At 47.1% G+C, this 25,271-nt stretch overlaps 1 protein-coding gene across 2 annotated transcripts; it reads left to right on the plus strand.

The window, feature by feature from the left end:
• The first annotated feature begins 572 nt into the window (after positions 1-572).
• GABPB2 (GA binding protein transcription factor subunit beta 2) lies at positions 573-20,918 on the plus strand. Of its 2 annotated transcripts, none has more exons than XM_073566992.1 (9): positions 573-795; positions 1,307-1,411; positions 4,742-4,909; positions 4,992-5,186; positions 18,299-18,437; positions 18,509-18,619; positions 18,688-18,867; positions 18,950-19,062; positions 19,169-20,918. In XM_073566992.1, the coding sequence occupies exons 2-9, from the start codon at positions 1,307-1,309 to the stop codon at positions 19,460-19,462; spliced, it is 1,305 nt and encodes a 434-aa protein (XP_073423093.1). In that variant the 5' UTR covers positions 573-795; the 3' UTR covers positions 19,463-20,918. The 2 variants fall into 2 exon arrangements, with proteins under 2 accessions (XP_073423093.1, XP_073423094.1); XM_073566993.1 differs by lacking the exon at positions 573-795 and adding an exon at positions 918-1,060.
• The last annotated feature ends 4,353 nt before the right edge of the window (positions 20,919-25,271 follow it).

Below are 25,271 nucleotides of genomic sequence, written 5' to 3' on the forward strand. Positions count from 1 at the left end.
GAGTCCCGGACGGGACGAGAGTGGGGGTCAAAAATGGGAGTCACGCGAGAATCGGGACGGTTGGGAGCTATGCATACAAACTCCTTGCAGATGTTGTCCTTGGTTGGATTTGAACTAAGGGCTGCAAGTCTGCAGTGCTAACCACTGAGCCACCGTGCTGCTCTTCAATATATGCATTTAAGCAGAATTTTGCCTCCACCATAGCATTGGGGGGGCGAAAATGGCACTGTAAGGTAATAACTGCACCATGGTGTTGCACCATTTTTCTGTCACTAGTTGATTTTCAACCAAATTTCTTTTATAATATGATTTTGAGGTGCTGTTTTCCTCCGAGAAGCATCCATGTCTGGTATACCTGCACCATTGCTAGATTTTTTTTTTTTGGCGTGCAGCTCCTCATAACAAAATGCCTGATATTTTGGCTATAAAAACAAAACGTTGAAGAACATGACTGCCAAAAACAGCAAATCTGGAAGTTTATATACTGCTGAGGTGACGGTCTTCGCGCCTTTTGTCATGCGCAGCCGCAGTTCCGCACTTTTTTTTATGTAAAGTCCCGTCAATTAAGGGAGTGAAGTGCCGAATCCACAACCGGATTCATCCGCGGCAGCGTGACTCTGTGTTCCCTACTTCCGTCCTGTATTCCTCCGCTGGTGTCTCCGCCATTTTGTTGGCACCCAAACTTTTGAAATAGATGAAATTTTTACGGTAACGTGACGGATTTTCACGGAAGAGAGCGGACGGAGGAACGGATAGGTTTGGCAAGCTGGCTGTGAGCGCCGACTGGCCGCGACGGTGAGTGCTCCTGGAAATCGGTCGATATAGTCCGTCGGTGCCCATGTGGTCTTCCTGTGTGCGACTAAGGGTGAGAGGCTGCAGGGGCACTACAAGTAGCCGCTTCCATTACCACCCCACACATTATCTCCACACCTCCCAATAGCTGATCCCCTCAGCCACCAGCGAATTGCGGCAATCGCATTGGCCCAATCTGCTGAGATGTCTCCAGTGGTGCCTGGCTTTCTTGGGGAGAGCTATAACAAGTATTTTATGTATTTGTGAGGTAATCATTTTGTTTCCAGTCAGCGGTCCCTGGCGCTGTGCCTGAGTCCTCGGAGGCGGCCATATTTGTTGTTGCTGGATTTCTGTAGTAGAAACGCCATAAATGTGACGTTTCCATCATATGAGGCCGATTACAGCCCCCATTAACCCCTCTCTTCATATTAGACCTCGAGACCCCTCCTTCGTCACGTCTTCCTTCAGGCAATCGCATGTGTGGCAATTCCCTATGATTGTGTGTCTCTTGCAGATGGCGTTGGACCTGGGGAAGCGGTTACTGGAGGCGGCTCGCAGCGGAGAAGACGACGAGGTCCGACAGCTGATGCAGAATGGGGCGCCGTTCACCACGGACTGGGTACGTCCCCCAGGGGGTTCATGAGGTCCTGCCAACTCCTTTTTTTTTTTTTTTTCTTCCAAGAGCCATAACTTATGCTTTTCCGTCCAGCGCTGGGTCTCCACCGCTGCCCCTGCTTTCTGTTACTGTCTTCAGTTCTGCAGGTAAGGCCTGTTTCACACTTAAGTTTTTTCTGTCAGTCAAAATCCACCAAAATAGCGGAAAATGGATCCGCAGGTGGACTGGCAGAAACGGGGGTGAGCGGATTGGCGGCTGTACGGATCCGCCAAAGGTAAAAACTTAAAGGTACCGTGCCGAGAGAGAGAGAAATATTTTTCTTCCAGCAGCCAGAAAGATTCAGGGTTAAAAAGGGAAAATGCGGATCCGCAGGGAAAAAAAAACGTTACAGGCTCCGTTCGATGATCTCAGCGGACGGCAAAAATGTGGCGGATCCACAAAAAACCGGATCCAATGGATGGCCATCCGTCAAGATCCGCCGGTAATGCAACTCAATGGGGGAAAAAACGGATCCGCCAAGCAAAATGGCGGATCTGTTTTTTTTGCAAAACGGCGGATTTTGACTCATGGTGAAAAACGGAAGTGTGAAACAGGCCTAATTGGTAGAGCCACTGATTGGCAGCAGCGCTGTTGATGTAATGAACCGTAAGAGACACGGGGAGCTGTGGCGGAGACTTGGTGCTCGACCAGGGAGGATAAGTAAAGAGTGGCTTGTATGGGTGCAGTGTGCGCTGGGTTTGCTTGGCAGGTAGTGTATGTAACGGACAGTGTGATGGCAGCGCAGATGAGCGTTCATGTGTTTCCAAAAGAGCAAAACACTCTTTCGAGTAACTAGTTTTATGCTGGAATAAAATGCTGCGATTAGCGTTTCTGTAATGCCATCGTTGCGGTCATGGTTCACTACACTGTGAGCGTGCTGTAATCGCTACCCTGCACTTAGACTGATGGGCCGCTCTGCGTGAATGCGCACATTCTGCACATGAATGCGTTAAGGATATACCGTAAGTAAATTTTCTCACTGCAGCCAGACATTATTTCAAGGCTATGTTCACATGCGTCTTTGCAGCATTTTTTTTTTTTTTTTTTTGTTTGCAAGGAAAACACTGCCTAAAATAAAACCTTTTTGATCCCTTTTTTTTTCCTCGTTAAATTGGGGGGGAAAGGGCTGAATTGACTTCAGATTTAAAAACAAAACGCAAGGTAAAAATATAATTGCGGAAGATTTTTGTGTTCTTATTCACTCCGCTTTACTATAAAACACAGCTTTCTTTGCCTTAATGAAAAGTGGCATTTCTGGTTGTAACTGACATCCTTTTATTTTGACCAGGGCCACACTTTGTCTATAATTACAGTGACACCAAGCTTGTATAGATTTTATTATATTACATTTATATTTACAGTGTGTGTGTGTGTGTGTGTATATATATATATATATATATATATATATATATATTAAAAAAAAAAAAAAAAAAAAAGTTTGTCATCTTGTGAGACCCATATCTTTTTTTTATTTATTTTTTAATAAAGCAGTGTGGACTTGTTTTTTTTGTTATTGTTCACACCATTTAGGGGGCACATAGGACATTTCGATCTTTTTGTAGGCCCCTGGCTACCATGCCAATCCGTTGGTGATATGTTCACGGGGGGTGATGGTAACAGCACTGTTATATGAACCTTTCGCTCTGAGATTGATAGCAGTATTTAAACGGTTAACTGAATCTGCTCTCTAGTATTAGGAACAGATAACTTTTCTGCTATATACCACTCATCAGTCACTACCACAGTTGTCCTATGTGCTTGATGTATCCAACTAAGACCCCCTTCACTCGTCCTGATGTCTCCAGTTCTAGAAAAACCAGTACCAGTGCTATCCGTGTCTGTGTGTAACATTACATGCATAGACTCATAGAATGGTAGGGTTGTTAGGGACCTCCTGGGTAATCTGGTCCAACCCCCTGCTCAAAGCAGGATTCGCTAAATCATCCCAGACAGATGTCTGTCCAGCCTCTGTTTGAAGACTTCCATTGAAGGAGAAATCGCCACCTCTCGTGGCAGCCTGTTCCACTCATTGATCACTCTAACTGTCAAAGTTTTTTCTAATTATCTAATCTTTGTCTCCTCCCATTCAGGTTCATCCCACACATGACACATATCGGCACCTGGGAAAAGCAGTATAGTTCATGTTATTCCCAGGCACAGGATGCTGAAGGCTGCTCTCCTCATTGTCTCCTGTTCTCCCTGAGATCATAACAGTGGTGGGAGGTGTACTCCGCATCTGCTGTGTACATCATGTATTGAATAAATAGTAATAAAAAATGTGGCCTTTCTTGGGATTTTCATAACCAGTAGAGGGAAAGCTGACCGCTGGGGGCTGATGTTAATAATCTGGGAAATGGGGAAATTTCCCAAAAGGCTCCCAGGCTCACAGCTGTTTGCTTAGTCTTTACTAGATAGTTTACGGGAGACCCCAGAAAAATAATGACTTTGGGTCCCTGTATAATTTGTGACGAGCAAAGACTAAACAGACAGCTGTGGACTGATGTCAAATAGGCTGGGAAGGGGACAGGGATATTGGGCCACCTGCCAGGCTAAAACATCAGCCCTCAGCCGTCCCAGAAATGGGGCATCCATGAGATGTGCTTGGCCTTGCTCTTCCCAGTTTGCCTGGTGCGCGGTGGCAAGTGGGGTAATGGAGTTGATGTCAGCTGTTTTATGGCCGCTGACATCAAGCCCAGGGGTATACTAATGGAGAGACGTCTATAAAATAACCCCCACAGCTGTCTGTTTAACCTTTTGCTAGCTAGAAATTATAGGGCAATCCTAATTTTTTTTTTTTTTTTTTTTTTTTTGGGATATTGTCCCCTTTCTCAGATTATTAACATCAGCCCCCTGCATTAGGCCTTCTCGGCTGGTTACTAAAATTATGCAGGAGCCCACACAATTTTGTTTTTTTAAAATATTTAATACGCTATGTACACAGCGAGTACTGAACACAACTCCCATCATTTTCACCTGATTGCGCTGATCTTGTGGAGATCAGGTGACAATGATGTGAATAGCGCAGCAGGTGGCTTTTCCCAGGTGTCAGTATGTGTCACACTGATACGGCACACTGTCGTCCGTGTCTAATCAGTATCCACGTGTGCTGGACATTCTGCAGCCCTTGCTGCTGTTAAATAAGAAAAAAAAAAAAAAAAAAGACGTGTCAACGTGTTTTGCCTACGGACACACGGTCTGATGAAACACTGACATGTGCGTAGACCACGAACTTTAATGGGTTGCTACACGCAACGAAAACACTGACATATAAAGGTGATGTAACTTGTCTTCCAGCTCGGGACGTCTCCTCTCCATCTCGCTGCTCAGTGCGGACACTTCTCCACTGTGAAGGTTCTCCTGCAGGCAGGGATCAGCCGAGACGCCCGGACCAAAGTGGATCGGACTCCACTGCACATGGCGGCTGCCGAGGGACACACTCTCATCGTGGATTTATTGATCAAGGTGTAGCCACATACACCGGGTGCAGTCAGCTCACCCATATCCTCTTCCTGATTCGTTATTAATTGTGGTGTTTCCCCTTTAGAACGGCGCCAACATTAACGCCAAAGACATGCTGGAGATGACAGCGCTGCACTGGGCGACGGAGCACAATCACCAAGACGTGGTGGAGCTGCTTATCAACAATGGGGCTGACGTCAACCTCCAGAGCAAGTTCGGAAAAACACCCTTCGATATCGCCCTCGACCGAAACTACCCTGAGCTGCTGGTTACCTTACAGGTGAGGCGGCCTGCATTTACGTATTGCTCTCAATTACAGATACTGGTGCCAGTAAACGTGTTTAACCCCTTAGTGATTGGGCCAATTTTGACCTTAACCCCTTAAGGCTTCATCACACACAGCGATATCGCCAGTGAGATCGCTGATTTTGTGATGCCACAGCGATCTCGCCAGCGACATCGCTGTGTGTGACGAGGATCAGCGACCAGCCCCCCTGCCGGGTATCGCTGATTGCGCTCCATCGTCCTGGGCCGTTTTTTGATCGTTGGTCTCCCGCTGGCCAGCGCGCATCGCTGCGTGTGGCAGTGAGAGACCAGTGACGCTGGCCGCTGGTTTCCAATGTAAACAGCGGGTATCCAAGAGCTGCGCGGCTCTTAGATACCCGCTGTTTACATTGGAAACCAGCTTGCTCGCTGGTCCTGATCACTGGAGGGGCTGTCTATGTGACAGCTCACTTAACGACATCTGAAATATTATTACGTATCCCTGCCTTTGATGTGGGCTCCGGCGGTGAGCCCACATCTTTCCCAGAACATGTCAGCTGTTTTGAACACCTGGCAGGTGCCCGCAATAGCCGCGAGTGGAATTGTGATCCACCCACGTCTATTAACTAGTTAAATGTCGCTGTCAAACTCTGACAGCGGCATTTAAATGGCGCTTCCAGCCATTGGGCCGGAAATATGCACACCGGTGACCCACGTCGTGATCGCAGATCACCAGTGTTTTGGCATGACAACCAGAGGTCTCCTGGAGACCTCTATGGTTGTCAGTGCCGGATTGCTGTGAGCGCCACCCAGTGGACGGCGCTCATAGCAAGTCAGTAATTCGGCTACATAGGAATGATCTGCTCATCGCCTCTATGTAGCTGAGCCGATCGAGTTGTGCCACCTTCTAGCCGCCTATGGAGACTATTGAAGCATGGCAAAAATAAGTGTTTTAAAAATATAAAAGTTCAAAGCGTTCCCCCTTTAGGGTTGTGCTCATAGCCCAACACCGTGCGGCCCTCCAAAGAAATGCCACCCCACACAATTACTGACCCACTGCCAAACCTGTCATGCTGAAGGATGTTGCAGGCAGCAGATCGCTCTCCACGGTGTCTCCAGACTGTCACGTGGTCAGTGTGAACCTGCTTTCATCTGTGAAGAGCACAGGGCACCAATGGCGAATTTGCCAATCCTGGTGTTCTGTGGCAAATGTCAAGCGTCCTGCACGGTGTTGGGCTGTGAGCACAACCCCCACCTGTGGACGTCGGGCACTCAGACCATCCTTATGGAGACGATTTCTAACAGTTTGTGCAGACACATGCACATTTGTGGCCTACTGGAGGTCATTTTACAGAGCTCTGGCAGTGCTCCTCCTGTTCCTCCTTGCCCAAAGGCTGAGGCAGCGGTCCTGCTGCTAAGTTGTTGTCCTCCTACGGCACCCTCCCTGTCTCCTGGTGTACTGGCCTGTCTCCTGGTAGCACCTCCAGCCTCTGGACACTACGCTGACAAGACACAGCAAACCTTCTTGCCACAGCTGGCATTTATGTGCCATCCTGGATAAGCTGCACTACCTGAGCCACTTGTGTGGGTTGTAGAGTCCGTCTCATGCTAACATAAGCACAACTAACATTCAAAAGTGACTAAAGCGTTGGTACTGAGATGTGGTCTGTGATCCCCACCTGCAGAATTACTCCTTTATTGAGGGTGTCTTGATGATGATTATTTATATAGCACCATTAATTCCATGGTGCTGTACATAAGAGGGGTTACATACAAATTACAGATATCACTTACAGTAAACAAACTTACAGTGACAGACTGATACAGAGGGGAGAGGACCCTGCCTTTCGGGCTTACATGCTACAGGATGGTGGGGAAGGAGACAGTAGGTTGGTGGGTTGCAGCAGTTCCGGTGTTGGTTGAAGTGATATCTCCAGTAGTGGTGAGGAGGTAGCGGGGTCATTGCAGGCTGTAGGCTTTCTAGAAGAGGTGGGTTTTCAGGTTCCGTCTGAAGGATCCGAATGTGGTTGATAGTCGGACAAGTTGGGGCAAAGAATTCCAGAGGATGGGGGCTATTCGGGAGAAATCTTGGAGGCGGTTGGGTGAGGAGCGAATAAGTGTGGAGGAGAGAAGGAGGTCTTGGGATGACCGTAGATTACGTGAGGGAAGGTATTGGGAGATTAGTTCAGAGACATATGGAGGAGACAGGTTATAGATCTCCTTGTAGGTCAGTATTAGTAATTTGAACTGGATATGCTGAGGGAATGGAATCCAGTGAAGAGATTTGCAGAGGGGAGAAGCGGTGGATTAGCGAGGAGAGAGATGAGTTAGGCCGGTTTCACATTTGCGCTTCAGGGCGCAGCGACGGCCCGCGCACGGTCGCCGCTAAGCCCCGCCCCCTGCCGCGCCTCCGCCGGTAGCTCCGCCTACGGGCGCATGACGCGTCATGCGTCCCTTATCTTTATCACTGAGGACGCAGGCCGTGCGCAGTATGCGTTTGGCGGTGCCTGCGTCCTTTTGACGGTGCGCCTAGCGCAACCAAATTGCAACAGGTTGCGTTTGGCGCTGGTCGGCGCACCGTCAAAAGGACGCAGGTGCCGCAAAAACGCATACTGCGCACGGCCTGCGTCCTCTGATAAAGATAGGGGACGCATGACGCGTCATGCACCCAGAGGCGGAGCTACCGGCGGAGGCGCGGCAGGGGCGGGCTTTAATGGCAGCCGTGCGCAGGCCGTCGCTGCGCCCTGAAGCGCAAATGTGAAACCGGCCTTAGCCGGACAGCAGAGTTAAGGATGGACTGGAGAGGTGCGAGGGTGTTAGCAGGGAGACCACAGAAAAGGATGTTGCAGTAGTCGAGGCGGGAGAAGATGAGGGCGTGCACAAGCATTTTAGTAGATTGAGGGTTGAGGAAAGGACGGATTCTGGAAATATTTTTGAGCTGGAGGTAGAAAGAGCTTGGATGTGCGGTTTGAAGAACAGGGCAGAATCAAGGGTTACTCCGAGGCAGCGGACTTCCGTTACTGGGCAAAGCGTGATGTCATTAACTGTGATAGGTCAGGTAAGGAAGATCTGTGAGATGGAGGAAAGATGATGAGTTCAGATTTGTCCACATTGAGCTTGAGGAAGCGAGAGGAGAAGGAGGATATGGCTGATAGACAGTCTGGGATTCTGGACAGCAGAGAGGTGACGTCTGGCTTTTTAACCCTTTCCTGACATGAGACGTACTATCCCGTCCATGGGACCCGGGCCCCTATGCCCATGGACGGGATAGTACGTCTACCGCGATCAGCGGCGCCCACGTGGTGAGCGCCGCTGATCGCGGCCGGGTGTCAGCTGATTATCACAGCTGACACCTGGCACAATGTGTCAGGGGTGGTCACGGACCACCCCCGACACGTTAACCCCTTGCACACCGCGATCAAACATGATCGCGGTGTACCGGGGGTTAAAGGGAAGCATCGGCAGGGAGGGGGCTCCCTCCGTGCTTCTCTGAGCCCCCCACAGCAGCGCAGTGTGCAGTGCTGCTGCCGGGGGCTCCTTTCCTGCAGGCCCCCCGAATCCAAGATGGCAACGGGGGGCCTGCAGGAAGCTGGCTTCCTCAGTGCCTGCAAAGCGCAGGCATGAGGAAGCCTTCTGCAGTGCCTGTGACAGATTGCTGATCTGTCACAGGACAGTGATGTCCCACCTGGGACTATTTAATAAAGTAAAAAAAAAAAAAAAAAAAGTGTTAAAATAAATTTAAAAAAATCGCAAAATAAATTAGAAAAAAAAAAAAAAAATATTCCCCCAAATAAATCCATTTTTTAGAAATAAAAAAACAATAAAAGTACACATTAGGTATCGCCGCGTCCGTAACGACCCGCCCTATAAAACTGTCCCATTAGTTAACCCCTTTAGCGAACCCCTTAAAAAATAAAAAACAAAGCAAAAAATGATTTATCATACCGCCAAACAAAAAGTGTAATAACACGCGATCAAAAAGACGCATATAAATATCCATGGTACCGCTGAAAACTTCATCTTGTCCCGCAAAAAACGAGCCGCCACACAGCAGCATCCGCAAAAAAATAAAAAAAAGTTATAGCTCGCAGAATAAAGCGATGCAAAAATAATTATTTTTTTATATAAAATAGTTTTCATTGCATAAAAGCGCCAAAACATAAAAAAAGACCTAAATGAGGTATCGCTGTAACCGTACTGACCGGAAGAATAAAACCGCTTTCAATTTTACCGCACGCGGAATGGTGTAAACGCACACCCCCCCCCCCCCCCAAAAGAAATTCATGAAACGCTGGTTTTTGTTCATTCTGCATCCCAAAAATCGGAATAAAAAGCGATCAAAAAATGTCACGTGCCCGAAAATGGTACCAATAAAAACGTCAACTCGTCCCGCAAAAAATAAGACCTCACATGACTCGGTGGGTCAAAATACGGAAAAATTAGAGCTCTCAATATGTGGTGTTGCAAAAACTATTTTTACAATAAAAAGCGTCTTTTAGCGTGTGACAGCCGCCAAACATAAAAACCGCCATAAATAGTAAATCAAACCCCCCCCGTTATCACCCCCTTTAGTTAGGGAAAAATAATAAAATAAAAAAAATGTATTTATTTCCATTTTTCCGTTAGGGTTAGGGTTAGGGCTGAGATTAGGGTTAGGGGTGTGTTGGGGTTCGGGTTGGAGTTAGAATTGGGGGTTTCCACTGTTTGGGCACATCAGGGGCTCTCCAAATGCAACATGGCGTCTGATCTCAATTCCAGCCAATTCTGAGTTGAAAAAGTCAAATGGTGCTCCTTCCCTTCCAAGCTCTGCCATGCGCCCAAACATGTAGGGTATCAGCCTACTCAGGTCAAATTGCAAAACAATTTTTGGGGTCCAATTTCTCCTGTTACCCTTAGGAAATTAAAAAATTGGGGGCAAAAATATCATTTTTGTGGAAAAAAATGATTTTTTTATTTTCACGCCCGAGCGTTATAAACTTCTGTGAAGCACTTGGGGGTTCAAAGTGCTCACCACACATCTAGATAAGTTCCGTGGGGGGCCTAGTGTCGAAAACGGGGTCACTTGTGGGGAGTTTCAATAGTTTAGGTACATCAGGGGCTCTCCAAACGCACATGACACCCGCAGACCATTCCATCAAAGTCTGCATTCCAAAATGTCACTGCTTCACCTTCCGAGCCCCGACGTGTGTCCATACAGTAGTTTTCTCCCACATATGGGGTGTCAGCGTACTCATGACAAATTGGACAACAACTTTTGGGGTCCAATTTCTCCTGTTACCCTTGGGAAAATAAAAAAATTGTGGACTAATTGATCATGTTTGTGGAAAAAATACGATTTTTTTATTTTCATGCCCGGGCATTATAAACTTCTGTGAAGCCTTTGGGGGTTCAAAGTGCTCACCTCACATCTAGATAAGTTTCCTTAGGGGGTCTAGTTTTCAAAATGGGGTCATTTGTGGGGGGTTTCCACTGTTTAGGTACATTAGGGGCTCTCCAAAGGCAACATGACACCCGCAGACCATTCCATCAAAGTCTGCATTCCAAAACGTCACTACTTTCCTTCCGAGTCCCGACGTGTGCCCATACAGTAGTTTTCTCCCACATATGGGGTATCAGCATACGCAGGACAAATTGGACAACAACTTTTGGGGTCCAATTTCTCCTGTTACCCTTGGGGAAAATAAAGAAATGGTGACTAAAAGATCATGTTTGTGGAAAAAATATGAATTTTTTATTTTCACGCCCGGGCGTTATAAACTTCTGTGAAGCACTGGGGGGTTCAAAGTGCTCACCACACATCTAGATAAGTTCCTTGGGGGGGTCTAGTTTACAAAATGGTGTCATTTGTGGGGGGTTTCCACTGTTTAGGTACATCAGGGGTTTTCCAATCGCGACATGGTGTCCGATCTCAATTCCAGCCAAAAACGTCAAATGGCGCTGCTTCCCTTCCGAGCTCTGCCATTCGCCCAAATAGTGGTTTACCCCCACATGTGGGGTATCAGCGTACTCAGGACAAATTGCACAATAACTTTTAGGGTCCTGTTACCCTTGGAAAAATAAGAATTGAGGGTGAAAGATCATTTTCGTGGAAAAAATATGATTTTTTAATTGTACAGCTTTATGTTATAAACTTCTGTGAAGCCCTTGGGGGTTCAAAGTTCTCACCACACATCTAGGTAAGTTCCTTAGGGGTCTAGTTTCCAAAATGGTGTCATTTGTGGGGGGTTTCCACTGTTTTGGTACATCAGGAGTTTTCCAATCGCGACATGGTGTCCGATCTCAATTCCAGCCAAAAACGTCAAATGGCGCTGCTTCCTTTCCGAGCTCTGCCATGCGCCCAATAGTGGTTTACCCCCACATGTGGGGTATCAGCGTACTCAGGACAAATTGCACAATAACTTTTAGGGTCCTGTTACCCTTGGGAAAATAAAAATTGGGGTAAAAAGATCATTTTTGTGGAAAATATATGATTTTTTAATTGTACCGCTGTACGTTATAGACTTCTGTAAAGCCCTTGTGGGTTCAAAGTTCTCACCACATATCTAGATAAGTTCCTTGGGGGGTCTAGTTTCCAAAATGGGGTCACTTGTAGGGGGTTTCCACTGTTTAGGTACATCAGGGACTCTCCAAACGTGACATGGCGTCCGATCTGAATTCCAGCCAATTTTGCATTGAAAAAGTCAAACGGCGCTCCTTCCATTCCGAGCTCTGCCATGCGCCGAAACAGTCGTCCCCCCCCCCCCCACATATCAGGTATCCGCGCACTCAGGACAAATTGCACAATAACTTTTGCAGTCCAATTTCTCCTGTTACCCTTGGTAAAATAAAAAAAATTGAACCTGAAGTATTTTTTTTGTGAAAGAAAGTTAATGTTCACTTTTTTTTAAATATTCAAAAAAATTCCTGTGACGCACCTAAAGGGTTAATAAACTTCTTGAATGTGGTTTTGAGCACCTTAAGGGGTGCAGTTTTTAGAATGGTGTCACCTTTGGGTATTTTCTATCATATACAGTGCCTACAAGTAGTATTCAACCCCCTGCAGATTTAGCAGGTTTGATAAGATGCAAATAAGTTAGAGCCTTCAAACTTCACACAAGAGCATGATTTATTAACAGATGCATAAATCTTACAAACCAAAAAGTTATGTTGCTCAGTTAAATCTTAATAAATTTTAAACATAATAGTGTGGGTCAATTATTATTCAACCCCTAGGTTTAATATTTTGTGGAATAACCCTTGTTTGCAATTACAGCTAATAATCATCTTTTATAAGACCTGATCACGCCGGCACAGGTCTCTGGAGTTATCTTGGCCCACTCCTCCATGCAGATCTTCTCCAAGTTATCTGGGTTCTTTAGGTGTCTCATGTGGACTTTAATCTTGAGCTCCTTCCACAAGTTTTCAATTGGGTTAAGGTCAGGAGACTGACTAGGCCACTCCAACACCTTCATTTTTTGCCTCTTGAACCAGGCCTTGGTTTTCTTGGCTGTGTGCTTTGGGTCGTTGTCTTGTTGGAAGATGAAATGACGACCCATCTTAAGATCCTTGATGAAGGAGCGGAGGTTCTTGGCCAAAATCTCCAGGTAGGCTGTGCTATCCATCTTCCCATGGATGCGGACTAGATGGCCAGGCCCCTTGGCTGAGAAACAGCCCCACAGCATGATGCTGCCACCACCATGCTTGACTGTAGGGATGGTATTCTTGGGGTCGTATGCAGTGCCATCCAGTCTCCAAACGTCATGTGTGTGGTTGGCACCAAAGATCTCGATCTTGGTCTCCTCAGACCAGAGAACCTTGAACTAGTCTGTCTCAGTCCTCCAAGTGATCATGAGCAAACTGTAGACGAGCCTTGACATGACGCTTTGAAAGTAAAGGTACCTTACGGGCTTGTCTGGAACGGAGAACATTGTGGTGGAGTACGTTACTTATGGTATTGACTGAAACCAATGTCCCCACTGCCATGAGATCTTCCCGGAGCTCCTTCCTTGTTGTCCTTGGGTTAGTCTTCGGACAAGCCTGGCCTCGGCACGGGAGGAAACTTTCAAAGGCTGTCCTGGCTGTGGAAGGCTAACAGTAGTTCCATAAGCCTTCCACTTCCTGATGATGCTCCCAACAGTGGAGACAGGTAGGCCCAACTCCTTGGAAAGGGTTTTGTACCCCTTGCCAGCCTTGTGACCCTCCACGATCTTGTCTCTGATGGCCTTGGAATGCTCCTTTGTCTTTCCCATGTTGACCATGTATGAGTGCTGTTCACAAGTTTGGGGAGGGTCTTAAATAGTCAGAAAAGGCTGGAAAAAGAGATAATTAATCCAAACATGTGAAGCTCATTGTTCTTTGTGCCTGAAATACTTCTTAATACTTTAGGGGAACCAAACAGAATTCTGGTGGTTTGAGGGGCTTAATAATAAATGACCCTCTGAATAAACTTTTCACAATTTAAAAAAAAAAATTAAACAAAGAAATAACATTCTTTTTGCTGCAGTGCATTTCACACTTCCAGGCTGATCTACAGTCCAAATGTCACAATGCCAAGTTAATTCCGAATGTGTAAACCTGCTAAATCTGCAGGGGGTTGAATACTACTTGTAGGCACTGTAGACCCCTCAAAGTGACCTCAAATGTGATGTGGTCCTAAAAATAAAATGGTGTTGTAAGTTGGAAAATTGCAAAATTTTCAAAATTTTCACCAAATTTCCGTTTTTCTCACAAATAAACGCAAGTTATTTGAATGAAATTTTAACACTAACATGAAGTACAATATGTCACGAGAAAACAGTGTCAGAATCACCGAGATCCATGGAAGCGTTCCAGAGTTATGACCTCATAAAGGTACAGTGGTCAGAATTGTAAAAATTGGCCCGGTCATGAACGTGCAAACCACCCTTGGGGATGAAGGGCTTAAGGGTAGACGTGATTGTGTTTGAAAGCAGAAGGGAAGGTACCGGATGTTAGTGATAGGTTGAAGAGGTGGTTTAGGAATGGGATAAGTGTGGTGTTGAGGTTGGGGAGGAGATGGGATGGGGGCAAGTGCACAGGTTGTAAGGTGCGATTTGGAGAAGAAGCGATTAAGCTCCTCTTCAGTGATGTTGGAGAGGGAGGTTGTGGGTTTGGGCATTGGTCCGGTATACAAAGGGGTTGTGGTGGTTGAACAATGAAGACTTGTTTGGTCGATCTTATTTTTGAAGTGTGTGGCAAAGTCCTCAGAGATGAGGGAGGTTGGAAGGGGCAGTGGTGGGCGGAGGAGGGAGTTGAAAGTTTTGAATAACTGTTTGGGATTGTAGGATAGGGAAGATACGAGGGTTGTGAAGTAGGCCTGTTTAGCAGAGGTGAGGGCAGATTTGAAAGCGAGTGTTGTCTGTTTGAATGCTGTGAAGTCATCTTGCGAATTTTCTTCCAACGCCGCTCTGCAGCCCTGGACACTTGCCGCAGCTTTAGTGGTGTTATTGTGCCAGGGTTGTCTGTTGGTACATCGCATTCTGCCATGAACGAGAGGGGCGACCGTGTCAATAGCTGATGCGAGAGTGGCATTGTAGAAAGCAGTGGCACTGTCTGTCTTGGAGTGAGGATATGGATGCCAGTGGTAGAATAGTCAGAGCGCGTTGGTGTCTAGGTGTGCAAGGTTTCTGCGGGGGTGCGCATGTTGCTGGACATGGGTGCCAGGAGAGGAGGACAGGGATGAGAAAGTGAGTAGATGGTGGTCAGAGAGAGGGAAGGTGGTGAAGTTAGAAAGAGAGCAGAGGCGGGTGAAGATCAGGTCTAGTGTGTGTCCATCTGTGTGGGTGGCTGAGGAGGACCACTGAGTAAGTCCAAAGGATGAAGTAAGGGACAGGAGTTTGGAGGCTGCTGACTGAAGGGTATCAGTGGGATGTTGAAGTCACCCATGATGATAGTGGGGTTGTCAGTTGAAAGAAAGTGAAGAAGCCAGGTAGAGAATTGGTCCATGAAGGCAGTGGTCGGGCCTGGAGGTCGGTATATGACGGCCACTTGGAGGTTGAAGGGAGAGTAGATGTGGACAGAGGGGAGGATTAGGGAGGGAAGAGGTGGGATTGGGTTAAAGGTGCAGTTGGAAGATAGAAGACCCACTCCTCCACCGTGTCTGTTGCCAGGGCGAGGAGTGTGGGTGAAGTGGAGGCCGCCGTAACACAGCGCAGCAGGGGAGGCGGTGTCAAAGGGTGTCAGCCAGGTTTCTGTGAGGCCGAGAAAGGCAAGATTGCGAGAGAGAAAGTGGTCATGAATCACACGAAGCTTATTGCAGATGGAGCGGGCATTCCAAAGATCTCCAGAGAGAGGGAGCAGGGGGTTGGGTGTCAATGGCGTGGGTTTTAGGCTGGAAAGATTGCGGTAGTGCTTATTAGACAGGGAGTGGTAGGAATGGGTAGTAATGGGGGGTATGAGCTGTGGGGGTCCAGGATTGAGAGATATGTCACCAGCAGTGAGGAGAAGCAGAGAAAGGGAGAGCAGGTGGGAGGAGAGTGGGCAGCTTGTATTATGTTCAATTAGGACAGATTTGAGGTTGAGGAGCAGTTCAGCAGAGTAGGTCAGGTGGGGAGGAAAGAGGGAAGGTGACATGATTATTTGGTTAGGAGAGGGTGCTGGGTTTTGGGGATAGCGAAGGAGAGTGAGGATTAAAGGAGCAGACACTGTGATGGCATATGTAAGCATGGTGAAGGAGTAGGAGGGTTAATAGAAAAGCTTGATCCAAGTAATAAGTGCTTACTCAGCAGACATACCCAAAAGAGACAGGTGTATAGTGTAGGGTCCTGACTCCTGCCGTAGTAATAACTGCATCTTCACGATACTTTTGCTGCAGTGATACTTATGCTGCAGGGAGACGCGTGCCTGTCCCCGCACACATGCCCCCCCTTAGGGGCATCTAAATATATAGGACTGAGTAGAGGCTCAGGTGAGAGGGATTGTGGGAACTGATTTGGGAGAAATTGCCTAGCACACCAGGGGTGGTTATACAATCAAAGGCACAGGGCCTGGCAACATCCATATGCTAGTAACACCTTACACCTGATAATATCTCTACTGGCCCCAACATGGATATACAGCAATAAGGGCCCCATCACACATAGCGACTCACCAGCTATCCTGACAACGATATGAACTTGTCAGGGTCGCTACATGATCGCTGGTGAGCTGCCAAACAGGCAGATCTCGGCAGCGATCGGGACAGCGACACGCGGGTAACAACGACGCACGTCGCTTAGTTACCCGCAGTGTACGTTAAGATACCAGCGCGCTGGTGCAGGGAGCTGGTAACCAAGGTAAACATCGGGTTTCTAAGTGCCGCACAGCGCTTAGAAACCCGCTGTTTACCTTGGTTACCAGCTCCCTGCACCAGCGCGCTGGTATCTAACGTACACATCGGGTTTCTAAGCTCCGCGCGGCGCTTAGAAACCTGATGTTTACCTTGGTTACCAGCTCGCTGGTCTCCCGCCTGCCACACGCAGCGATGCGTGCTGGCCAGCGGGAGACCAACGATCAAAAAAAGTCCAGGCCATTCAAGCACGATCAGCGTTACCCGGCAGGGGGGCCGGTCGCTGATAAGTGTCACACACAGCGATCTCGCTGGTGAGATCGCTGTTGCGTCACAAAACTTGTGACTCAGCAGCGAGATCGCTAGCGAGATCGCTGTGTGTGATGAAGGCTTAAGTATTGAGTTCAATGCAACAAATGAATTTAGCAAACATTCAGAGGCACTGTTAAATACTTGCCAATTGCCAATAACTTCCATCTGTTGTCTATTCCATATGGCACAACAGCATGTGAAATTGATTGTCAATCAGTGTTGCTTCTTAAGTGGACAGTTTGATTTCACAGAAGTTTGATTTACTTTGAGTTATATTCTGTTCCCTTTATTTTTTTGAGCAGTGTATATAATATAGTCACTATGATAAAAAAAAAAATTTGTTTTTGCCACGTTCACCATACTGAGTAATGTGCTAGTTTTATAGAGTGGGTCGTTCTTGACACGGCAATGCCAATTAATATACTTTTTTTTTCTGTTTTGTTTTGAGTGGCAAAATGGACGCTGTGCTTTTTTTTTTTTTTTTTTTTTTTTTTCCTGGTCTTTTGTACAGTAGTGTATGAGACTGTCAGTGACATACTGACTGTGCCTGTGAGGTGGTTTATTGCTGGATCTCACTGGCCACCGTACCCTTGTGTCACCATGGTATCAATCAGGACCTACGATTCTCATAGTGGTGGTCCAATAGTTACTAAGGGAGTCTTGTGACCACCTTATAGCGACTTAAGTACCCCTCTCACGATTGACAGCAGTTTTAAATGGGTTAAGGCCCCGTCACACATAGCGATCTCGCTGCTGAGTCACAATCTTTGTGACACAACAGCGATCTCACCAGCGAGATCGCTGTGTGTGACAGCGATCAGCGACCGGCCCCCCCTGCCGGGATCGCTGCAGGAAAGGCCAGGACTATTTTTTTGGCCGCTGGTCTCCCGCTGGCCACCACGCATCCCTGCATGTGACAGGCAGGAGACCAGCGATCTGCTGGTAACTAATGTACACATCGGGTATCCAAGGGACGTGCGTCCCTTAGATACCCGATGTGTACGTTAGTTACGAGCGCGCTGATGCAGGGAGCTGGTAACTAACGTACACATTGGATATCTAGGGACGCACGTCCCATAGATACCCGATGTGTACGTTAGTTACCAGCTTCCTGCATCAGCGCGCTGGTTACTAACGTGCACAGCGACGCTCGGCGTCGCTGTGCTGATCGCTGGTGAAGCTGTCTGACAGCTCATCAGCGATCACATAGCGATTCACCAGCGATCCTGACATTTTGATATCGTTGTCAGGATCGCTGGTGAGTCGCTATGTGTGACTCCAGCCTTAGTCAATCTCGATAGGTCGCATAACTGGCCGGGGCAGATACCGCAGGGTGTCATATATAGGTGACACCGCGGGAATCGCCGCCACCCGGGGGCACTAAACTCTTAATTAGTCAGCGCCGTTAAAACTGGGTGCTGAGGTCTAAGGCCCCTTAACCACTGCCATTAAAAGATGTATCGGCAGTCATTAAAGGGTTAAACCCTTGGTGTCCAAGAACATTCAACCTTCGGGCTTCGCTCAATCATGTGATCGCTCCTCTTCCACCACAGGAAACTATGCAAGGACAGGGAAATTTCCACATTCAGCCGGCCAGTACCAACGCCATCACTGTCTCCTCGCCGCAGATCATCCTGACACCCCGAGATCTGTCCAGCCTGGTGTCTGCATCTAACTTGACCACTACTACAGGTACGGCGTAATGGGCATAGTCCTGTGCTCTCTGATGTTCATTTGATATGTAATATTTATTTCTATTGCAGTCAACAGCAATGGAGGTACCATAGAGATTACCAACCCCAACTCTGTGCTGGCCACACTAGCAGCGCTGGCAGAGGCCTCTGCCCCTTTATCTGGCTCAGACTTTACCTCTGGTGAGTGTTGCCCTCACATCAGTTAGATGTTATATATACTTTTACTCCTAAAATGTACCATTTTCCAGGCTCCACCACAGAGCTTGTGGATTCTGTGGGTGCCTCCGTGGGGCAGATTATGCAGAACCGAGGACAGAGGGTGATCACCATTGTGACAGATGGCGTAGGGCTTGGAAACTTGCATGGGGGGTTTACTGCTAATCACATCCAGCATCCGCTCCTAGTGACCATACAAAACGGGGAGCAAGGTGAGCAGACTTAGTGTATAGAGCGACCAGAGGAGGGAAGCAAGGCGCGTGCCACATGTAAAGGCTGACATTTTCTTTAAAGTTGTCACCATCCCGGAGGAAGAGGTGATAGAGGAGGTGATTACTGAGGAAGAAGCGCATCCAGCCAAAAAACCTCGCATAGAAATGGTGGAGAATGCTACAGCAAAGAAAACGGTGAGGAGACGGAAGCTCAGGGCGAACCAGTGGGGGAAGGCGAGACCTAAGCGGCACTGTAGGAGAGGGTTAAATTGTTAGTTGTTAAATCCTTTATCTCATCCAGGACAATAATCAAGACGAGGATGCCAGGAAGCTTCTCCAGCAGCAGCTGCATGAAGCGAATGTGCGGGCACAGGAATTCCGCCAGCAGCTCTTGGAGAAGGAGCAGGAGGCGGAGGAGTACCGGGTGAGGCTGGAGAACCTGGCCCGACAACACATCAATGGGGACAGCTTCACGGTGGTTGGTGACGGAGACACCATTATCATCTCCACTGAGGAGTTACAGGGCACAGAGATGACAGAGATAGAGACGGTGGAACATTACTGCGACATCCCCGTGGAAAGTGTTGTGATGTGATCGAGCTGCCACTATCATCCTAGCAGGTTGGCAAACTTTCCAGCTGGTTATCTGGGGTCCGAGGTGGGTGGATCTTCGGTTGGTGAGGTGTGAGGGTCCTCCGGAGAATAGCCCCTTAGTTGCACTTCTAATGCAATCCTGTATTATGAAGGCCAGGAGGAGGACACCGCATTGCTTCCGGGATGCATTGGCCTCCTGATGGTGTTTCGCAGTGGATCTGGCAGAGCCTTATTGTAAATGTGCATATATACTGTATATAGACTCATCTCTATTTATATATTCTCCAGCGGCGCTTGCGTCACTGCAGTCCCCTCTACCCCTTCTTCCCTGCAGTGTACAACACCTAGCTATTGACTACACAACGCACAACACACAAATGCTGGTTTCTTAGCCCTTGGTGAACAATTATGCTGGGGCTTGTAGTTTTAAAGTGAAACTAAAATATGGCGCTTGTCAGCACAGCTATGTCCCGTTCTATATTGGTTTGCAAACCAGAAGGATCCTTGTGTGGTCACACTTGGGACTCCCGATACGAGAGATTGATGCTTCGTATTTGCTGCGGAACGTGGGGGAATGCAAAAGACAAATCAGACCAAGCAAAGGTTATGCGTGGTGACAAAGTTTCTCCAGTCTGCAGGCAGTTGCCATGGCAATCGTTTCTAGCCCGCTTAATGTTCATTAAAAGCCGCAATGTTGGAATATAACGCTCATATCTATGGTCGTTCTTTGTTAACTCCATGATAGCCGATGCCAAAAATACATAAACCACAGTACGGGCAGTCTGGGGCTGAAAATGTGATGTTCCCTGTGTAATACTTTTACTGGGAATATTTTTTTCTTTTATTTCTAGACTTGCCTTTTTTCCCTTTGTCCTGTAATTTATACATGTATAATAATTTAACACTTTTTTTTAATTTCTATATTAAAAGAAAAAAATAGACTTTTTGGAGATGTCAAATTTTTCTTAGAATATTTTTTTTTTTTTGTAAGAACGCATCATATATTTTTTTTTTTTTTTTTTTTTTTTTTACACTGAGTTGCAAAATCTCCAAATAAAATTGCCACGCTTTTAAATAAAATCTTGTATATGATATATTCTGTATGAAAATTATTTATACGGTGGGGACTGGAGATTATTATATAGAACATTGTGTAATATATGTGAAAAATCTTCTTTTTTTTTTTTGTGTGTGGAGATTAAAAACTTCTGCGAGTTTCTAAGTGGACCTCTTAGAAACAATTGGATTGGTTGCTCCCTGTTCAGTCACGTGATGTCTCACTCCTGTCCTGTAATAAGCATCGGCATGTTCTGTAAAGAATACTCTCCTGAACTGCTTTTCTACAGCTCCACAAATTTTGTTAATAATGTGAAATAATTTTCTTGTATACTGTACATATATTCTTTTTTTACTAATTTGTAAAGCATTTTATATTTCAATAAAAATCTTTTTTTATATTTTGAAGTAAAAAAAAAACCAAAAAAAAACCTCTACCACTTATTTGGTTTCCATATTTCCCTAATGACATCATTGGAGAGAAGTGCTATTTATAAAGGTTGTAGCACTACTGTGACACCAAATGAGACTGTTGCTGTAATCTTTTTACTTCCTAGTGGATTCCATGTTACCGATTTGAACTAATGCAGAGATCACAGGGTTTATACTGCCAGTCTGTTACTACTTTTTAGGCCACAATCACACTTTCAGTATTTTACATCAGTATTTGTGTAAGCCAAAACCCAGGAGTGGGTTAAAAATGCAGAAGTGGTGACGTGTTTCTATTATACTTTGGTTGTTCAACTCCTGTTAAAGGGAATCTGTCACCTATTTTTTTTGTTTATCAGCTGCCGGCACCGCTATCAGGGGCTTATCTACAGCATTCTCTAATGCTGTAGATAAGCTCCCAATATAACCTGAAAGAGAAAAAAAACGAGTTATATTATACTCACCCAGGGGTGGGCCGCGTTGGTCGCTGTCCGGTCTGGCGCAGTGGAGTCCTTCAGTGCGCAGGCGCCGGACCTCTCTGACCTTTTCGGACCGGACTGCAACACCCATCGGACCAAAACCGGAACCAGACCGCCCCTGGGTGAGTATAATACACTGCTCAAAATAAAATAAAGGGAACACTCAAATAACACATCCTAGAATGTGCTGACAACAAAATCACACAAAAATCATCAATGGAAATCAAATTTATTAACCAATGGAGGTGTGTATTTGGAGTCCCACACAAAATTAAAATGGAATGTAATGTCCTTTAAAACAAGTCAAAATGATGCTCAGTATTGTGTGTGGCCTCCACGTGCCTGTATGACCTCCCGACAAGGCCTGGGCATGCTCCTGAAGAGGCGGCGGATCGTCTCCTGAGGGATCTCCTCCCAGACCTGGACTAAAGCATCCGCCAACTCTTGGACTGTCTGTGGTGCAACGTGACGTTGGTGGATGGAGTGAGACATGATGTGCTCAATCGGATTCAGGTCTGGGGAACGGTTGGGCCAGTCCATAGCGTCAATGCCTTCATCTTGCAGGAACTGCTGACACACTCCAGCCACATGAGGTATGGCATTGTCCTGCATTAGGAGGAGCCCAGGGCCAACCGCACCAGCATATGGTCTCACAAGGGGTCTGAGGATCTCATCTCGGTACCTAATGGCAGTGAGGCTACCTCTGGCAAGCACATGGAGGGCTGTGCGGCCCTCCCAAGAAATGCCACCCTACACCATTACTGACCCACTGCCAAACCGGTCATGCTGAAGGATGTTGCAGGCAGCAGATCGCTCTCCACAGCGTCTCCAGACTCTCTCATGCTCAGTGTGAACCTGCTTTCATCTGTGAAGAGCACAGGGCGCTAGAGGTGAATTTGCCAGTCCTGGTGTTCTGTGGCAAATGCCAAGCGTCCTGCACGGTGTTGGGCTGTGAGCACAACCCCCCCCCATCTGTGGACGTTGGGCACTCGGACCATCCTCATGGAGTCGTTTTCTAACCGTTTGTGCAAACATGCACATTTGTGGCCTGCTGGAGGTCATTTTGCAGGGCTCTGGCAGTGCTCCTGTTCCTCCTTGTACAAAGGCGGAGGTAGCGGTCCTGTTGCTGGGTTGTTACCTTCCTATGGCCGTCTCCTGGTGTACTGGCCTGTCTCCTGGTAGCGTCTCTGGACACTCCACTGACAGACACAGCAAACCTTGCTACAGCTGGCATTGATGTGCCATCCTGGATGAGCTGCACTACCTGAGGCACTTGTGTGGGTTGTAGGGTCCATCTCGTGCTACCATGAGTGTGAACGCACAACTAACATTCAAAAGTGACCAAAACGTCGGCCAGAAAGCATTGGTACCGAGATGTGGTCTGTGGTCCCCACCTGCAACAACACTCCTTTGTTGAGGGTGTCGTGATAATTGACAATAATTTCCATCTGTTGTCTATTCCATTTGCACAACAGCATGTGAAATTGATTGTCAATCAGTGTTGCTTCCTAAGTGGACAGTTTGATTTCACAGAAGTTTGATTTACTTGGAGTTATATTCTGTTGTTTAAGTGTTCCCTTTATTTTTTTGAGCAGTGTATAATTTGTTTTTCTTCTCTTTCAGGTTACATCGGGGGCTTACCTACAGCATTACAGAATGCTGTAGGTATGACCCTGATGGCGGTGTCGGCAGCTGATAGTCGAATAAATGTTAGGTGACAGATTCCCTTTAAGTTTTCGCAGTGATTTTTAAAGATTAATAAAAGGGAACACTTTGCAGAAAATAAGTGTCTATCCTGGACAACCTCTGCAAAATTAATCATGGGCTCAGTCCTGTTCTCTGGAGTCAGGGGCAGAGCTTAGGGTATGGGAGTCCTGATCATTGTTTTGGGCTATTCAAAGAGAACACCGCAATTTTGTCCAGAACAGTCAAATGGGTGGTTCCAAAGGTTTGGATACTTTTTTACAGGCCAGTTCTTCCCTATTCTTCATGCGTCTGGCGTCAGCTCTATCAGAACACTGCCCGTGCTACTGATCCCATTTCAAGTGCTGGAATCCTCCACTTCCCATGTGACTCGTCAGTACTTAAAAGGTTTGTCCAGCAGTAAAATATGAATGAGTTATCATTCGAATAGGCTGTTCGTATCGGATAAGTGGTGATCTACTGATTCCTTATCGATCAGCTGAAGCGCAGTGACATTGATCTCTGCAAGAAACAGTGTATCGAGTCAGAACATCCCAGTTCTCTCTTGCTTCATTGGGAGACACAGGAAACCATGGTGTATTGCTGGTGCCACTAGGAGGTTGACACTATGCAAAGAAAAAGTTAGCTTTCTGCCAATTGGTGGGTATATACTGCTGGGGAGGAGCTAATTTGTTTTAGCTTAGTGTCAGTAGGAGGTGGACAAAGGGCTGCTCTCAGCCCCGTATCTACCTTTTAGGTTTGTGATCTGGGCGACGGAGTGTAACTGGTCATTCCGCTCTCCCCCTTAGGCTGCTGTTACACTTAGGGTATGTGCACACGTAGGCGTTTTTTTCACGTTTTTTAAGCGGTTTTACAAAAAAAAACGCTTAAAAGAAGCATCCCATTTTAATGAATTCTGCACTTTTTGTGCATATTGATGCGTTTTTTTCCGCGAAAAAAAAGCATCATGGTAAATAACGCAGCATGCTCATTAACTTGACTGGGGACGCTCCGGAAAAAAACCGCATAAAAAACGTGCGTTTTCTGAGGAGTCCGGTTTTCAGTCAGGAATTTTCTGCATACGAGTGCACATATCCTTACCGTGTTTTTGCAGGCCGATTTTGCGGCCCCAATAGATTCCCATCGGGCCGCAAAATAGGCCTGCAAAGATTAGTAGGAGGGACGTATTTACGGCCGTGAAAAAATATTGAGCTTGCTAGATATTTTTTGCGGCTTATGGACACGGCCGTAATGCATTTCAATGGTACCGCAAAAAGAATGGTAGCTTGGTTTTTCGGCCCGTTTTTGCGGGATACCGCAAAAATCATGGCCATATGGCCCTCAAAAACGAGCCGCAAAAAACATGGCAAGTGTAAAACCAGCCTTAGAGACTGGGAGCACAGTGTGGGAATGCGTCACTACTGTACCTTCACGTGTCTACCAGGCAGGAACCCATGCCTCCTAACATTTCAAACGTATTTGGGGCATCCGCAAGACAGAAGATGCCGCCCAGTCCTTGCCCTACCCCCCTGCGCCGCCTGCCCTCCAGAGTCGTTCAGGGGTAGGAAGATGGAATCGTTACCTGACGGCCACCGAAGTAGTTTCAGTGGCCCAGAGGTCTGCATGCAAGTCCATCTTCCAGCACCAGTTCTGTGAAGAGGGATGCAGATCTTTAGGACAGGTATTCCATGCAGCAGGGGCCTCCATTTATTAAAAAAAAAATATATATATCCGGTATTTATTTTTAAGGGGCCCTGACCAGGGGGTATAGACGTCCCTTCAAATAACCACCTTCCGGTCCCAAGCCTGGTTCCCTTGGCCATCCGCAGTGTCTACTGTGCCCCCCTCCACCTGCGGCTACTCGGCTCAAGTTTAGCTCCCGACTCCTTTCTAGGCCTACTTCAGGGCTAGGTCACACCAGCCAATCACTGGCGCCAATGCTCTGCTTAGCCCTGCCCACCTCCTCTGGCCTATCTGCACGGACCTCTCTCCCCTGGCCTTGCTTCTCTGTGTGCCTTTTTCCTGCAGAAACAGTTACACTGCACGCCTCCCTGCCATAATGGAGCTGGAAATCTGCAAGCTCTTCAGGCTCTACCTATGATCCAGCGCCATCTTCTCGCCACTCTGCAACCTCACATCGCAGCTCTTGGACTCCATCCTGCT

This window comes from Dendrobates tinctorius, unplaced genomic scaffold, assembly GCF_039654945.1.
Source record: "Dendrobates tinctorius isolate UK_male_01 unplaced genomic scaffold, ASM3965494v1 ptg000019l, whole genome shotgun sequence".
NCBI lineage: Eukaryota > Metazoa > Chordata > Amphibia > Anura > Dendrobatidae > Dendrobates > Dendrobates tinctorius.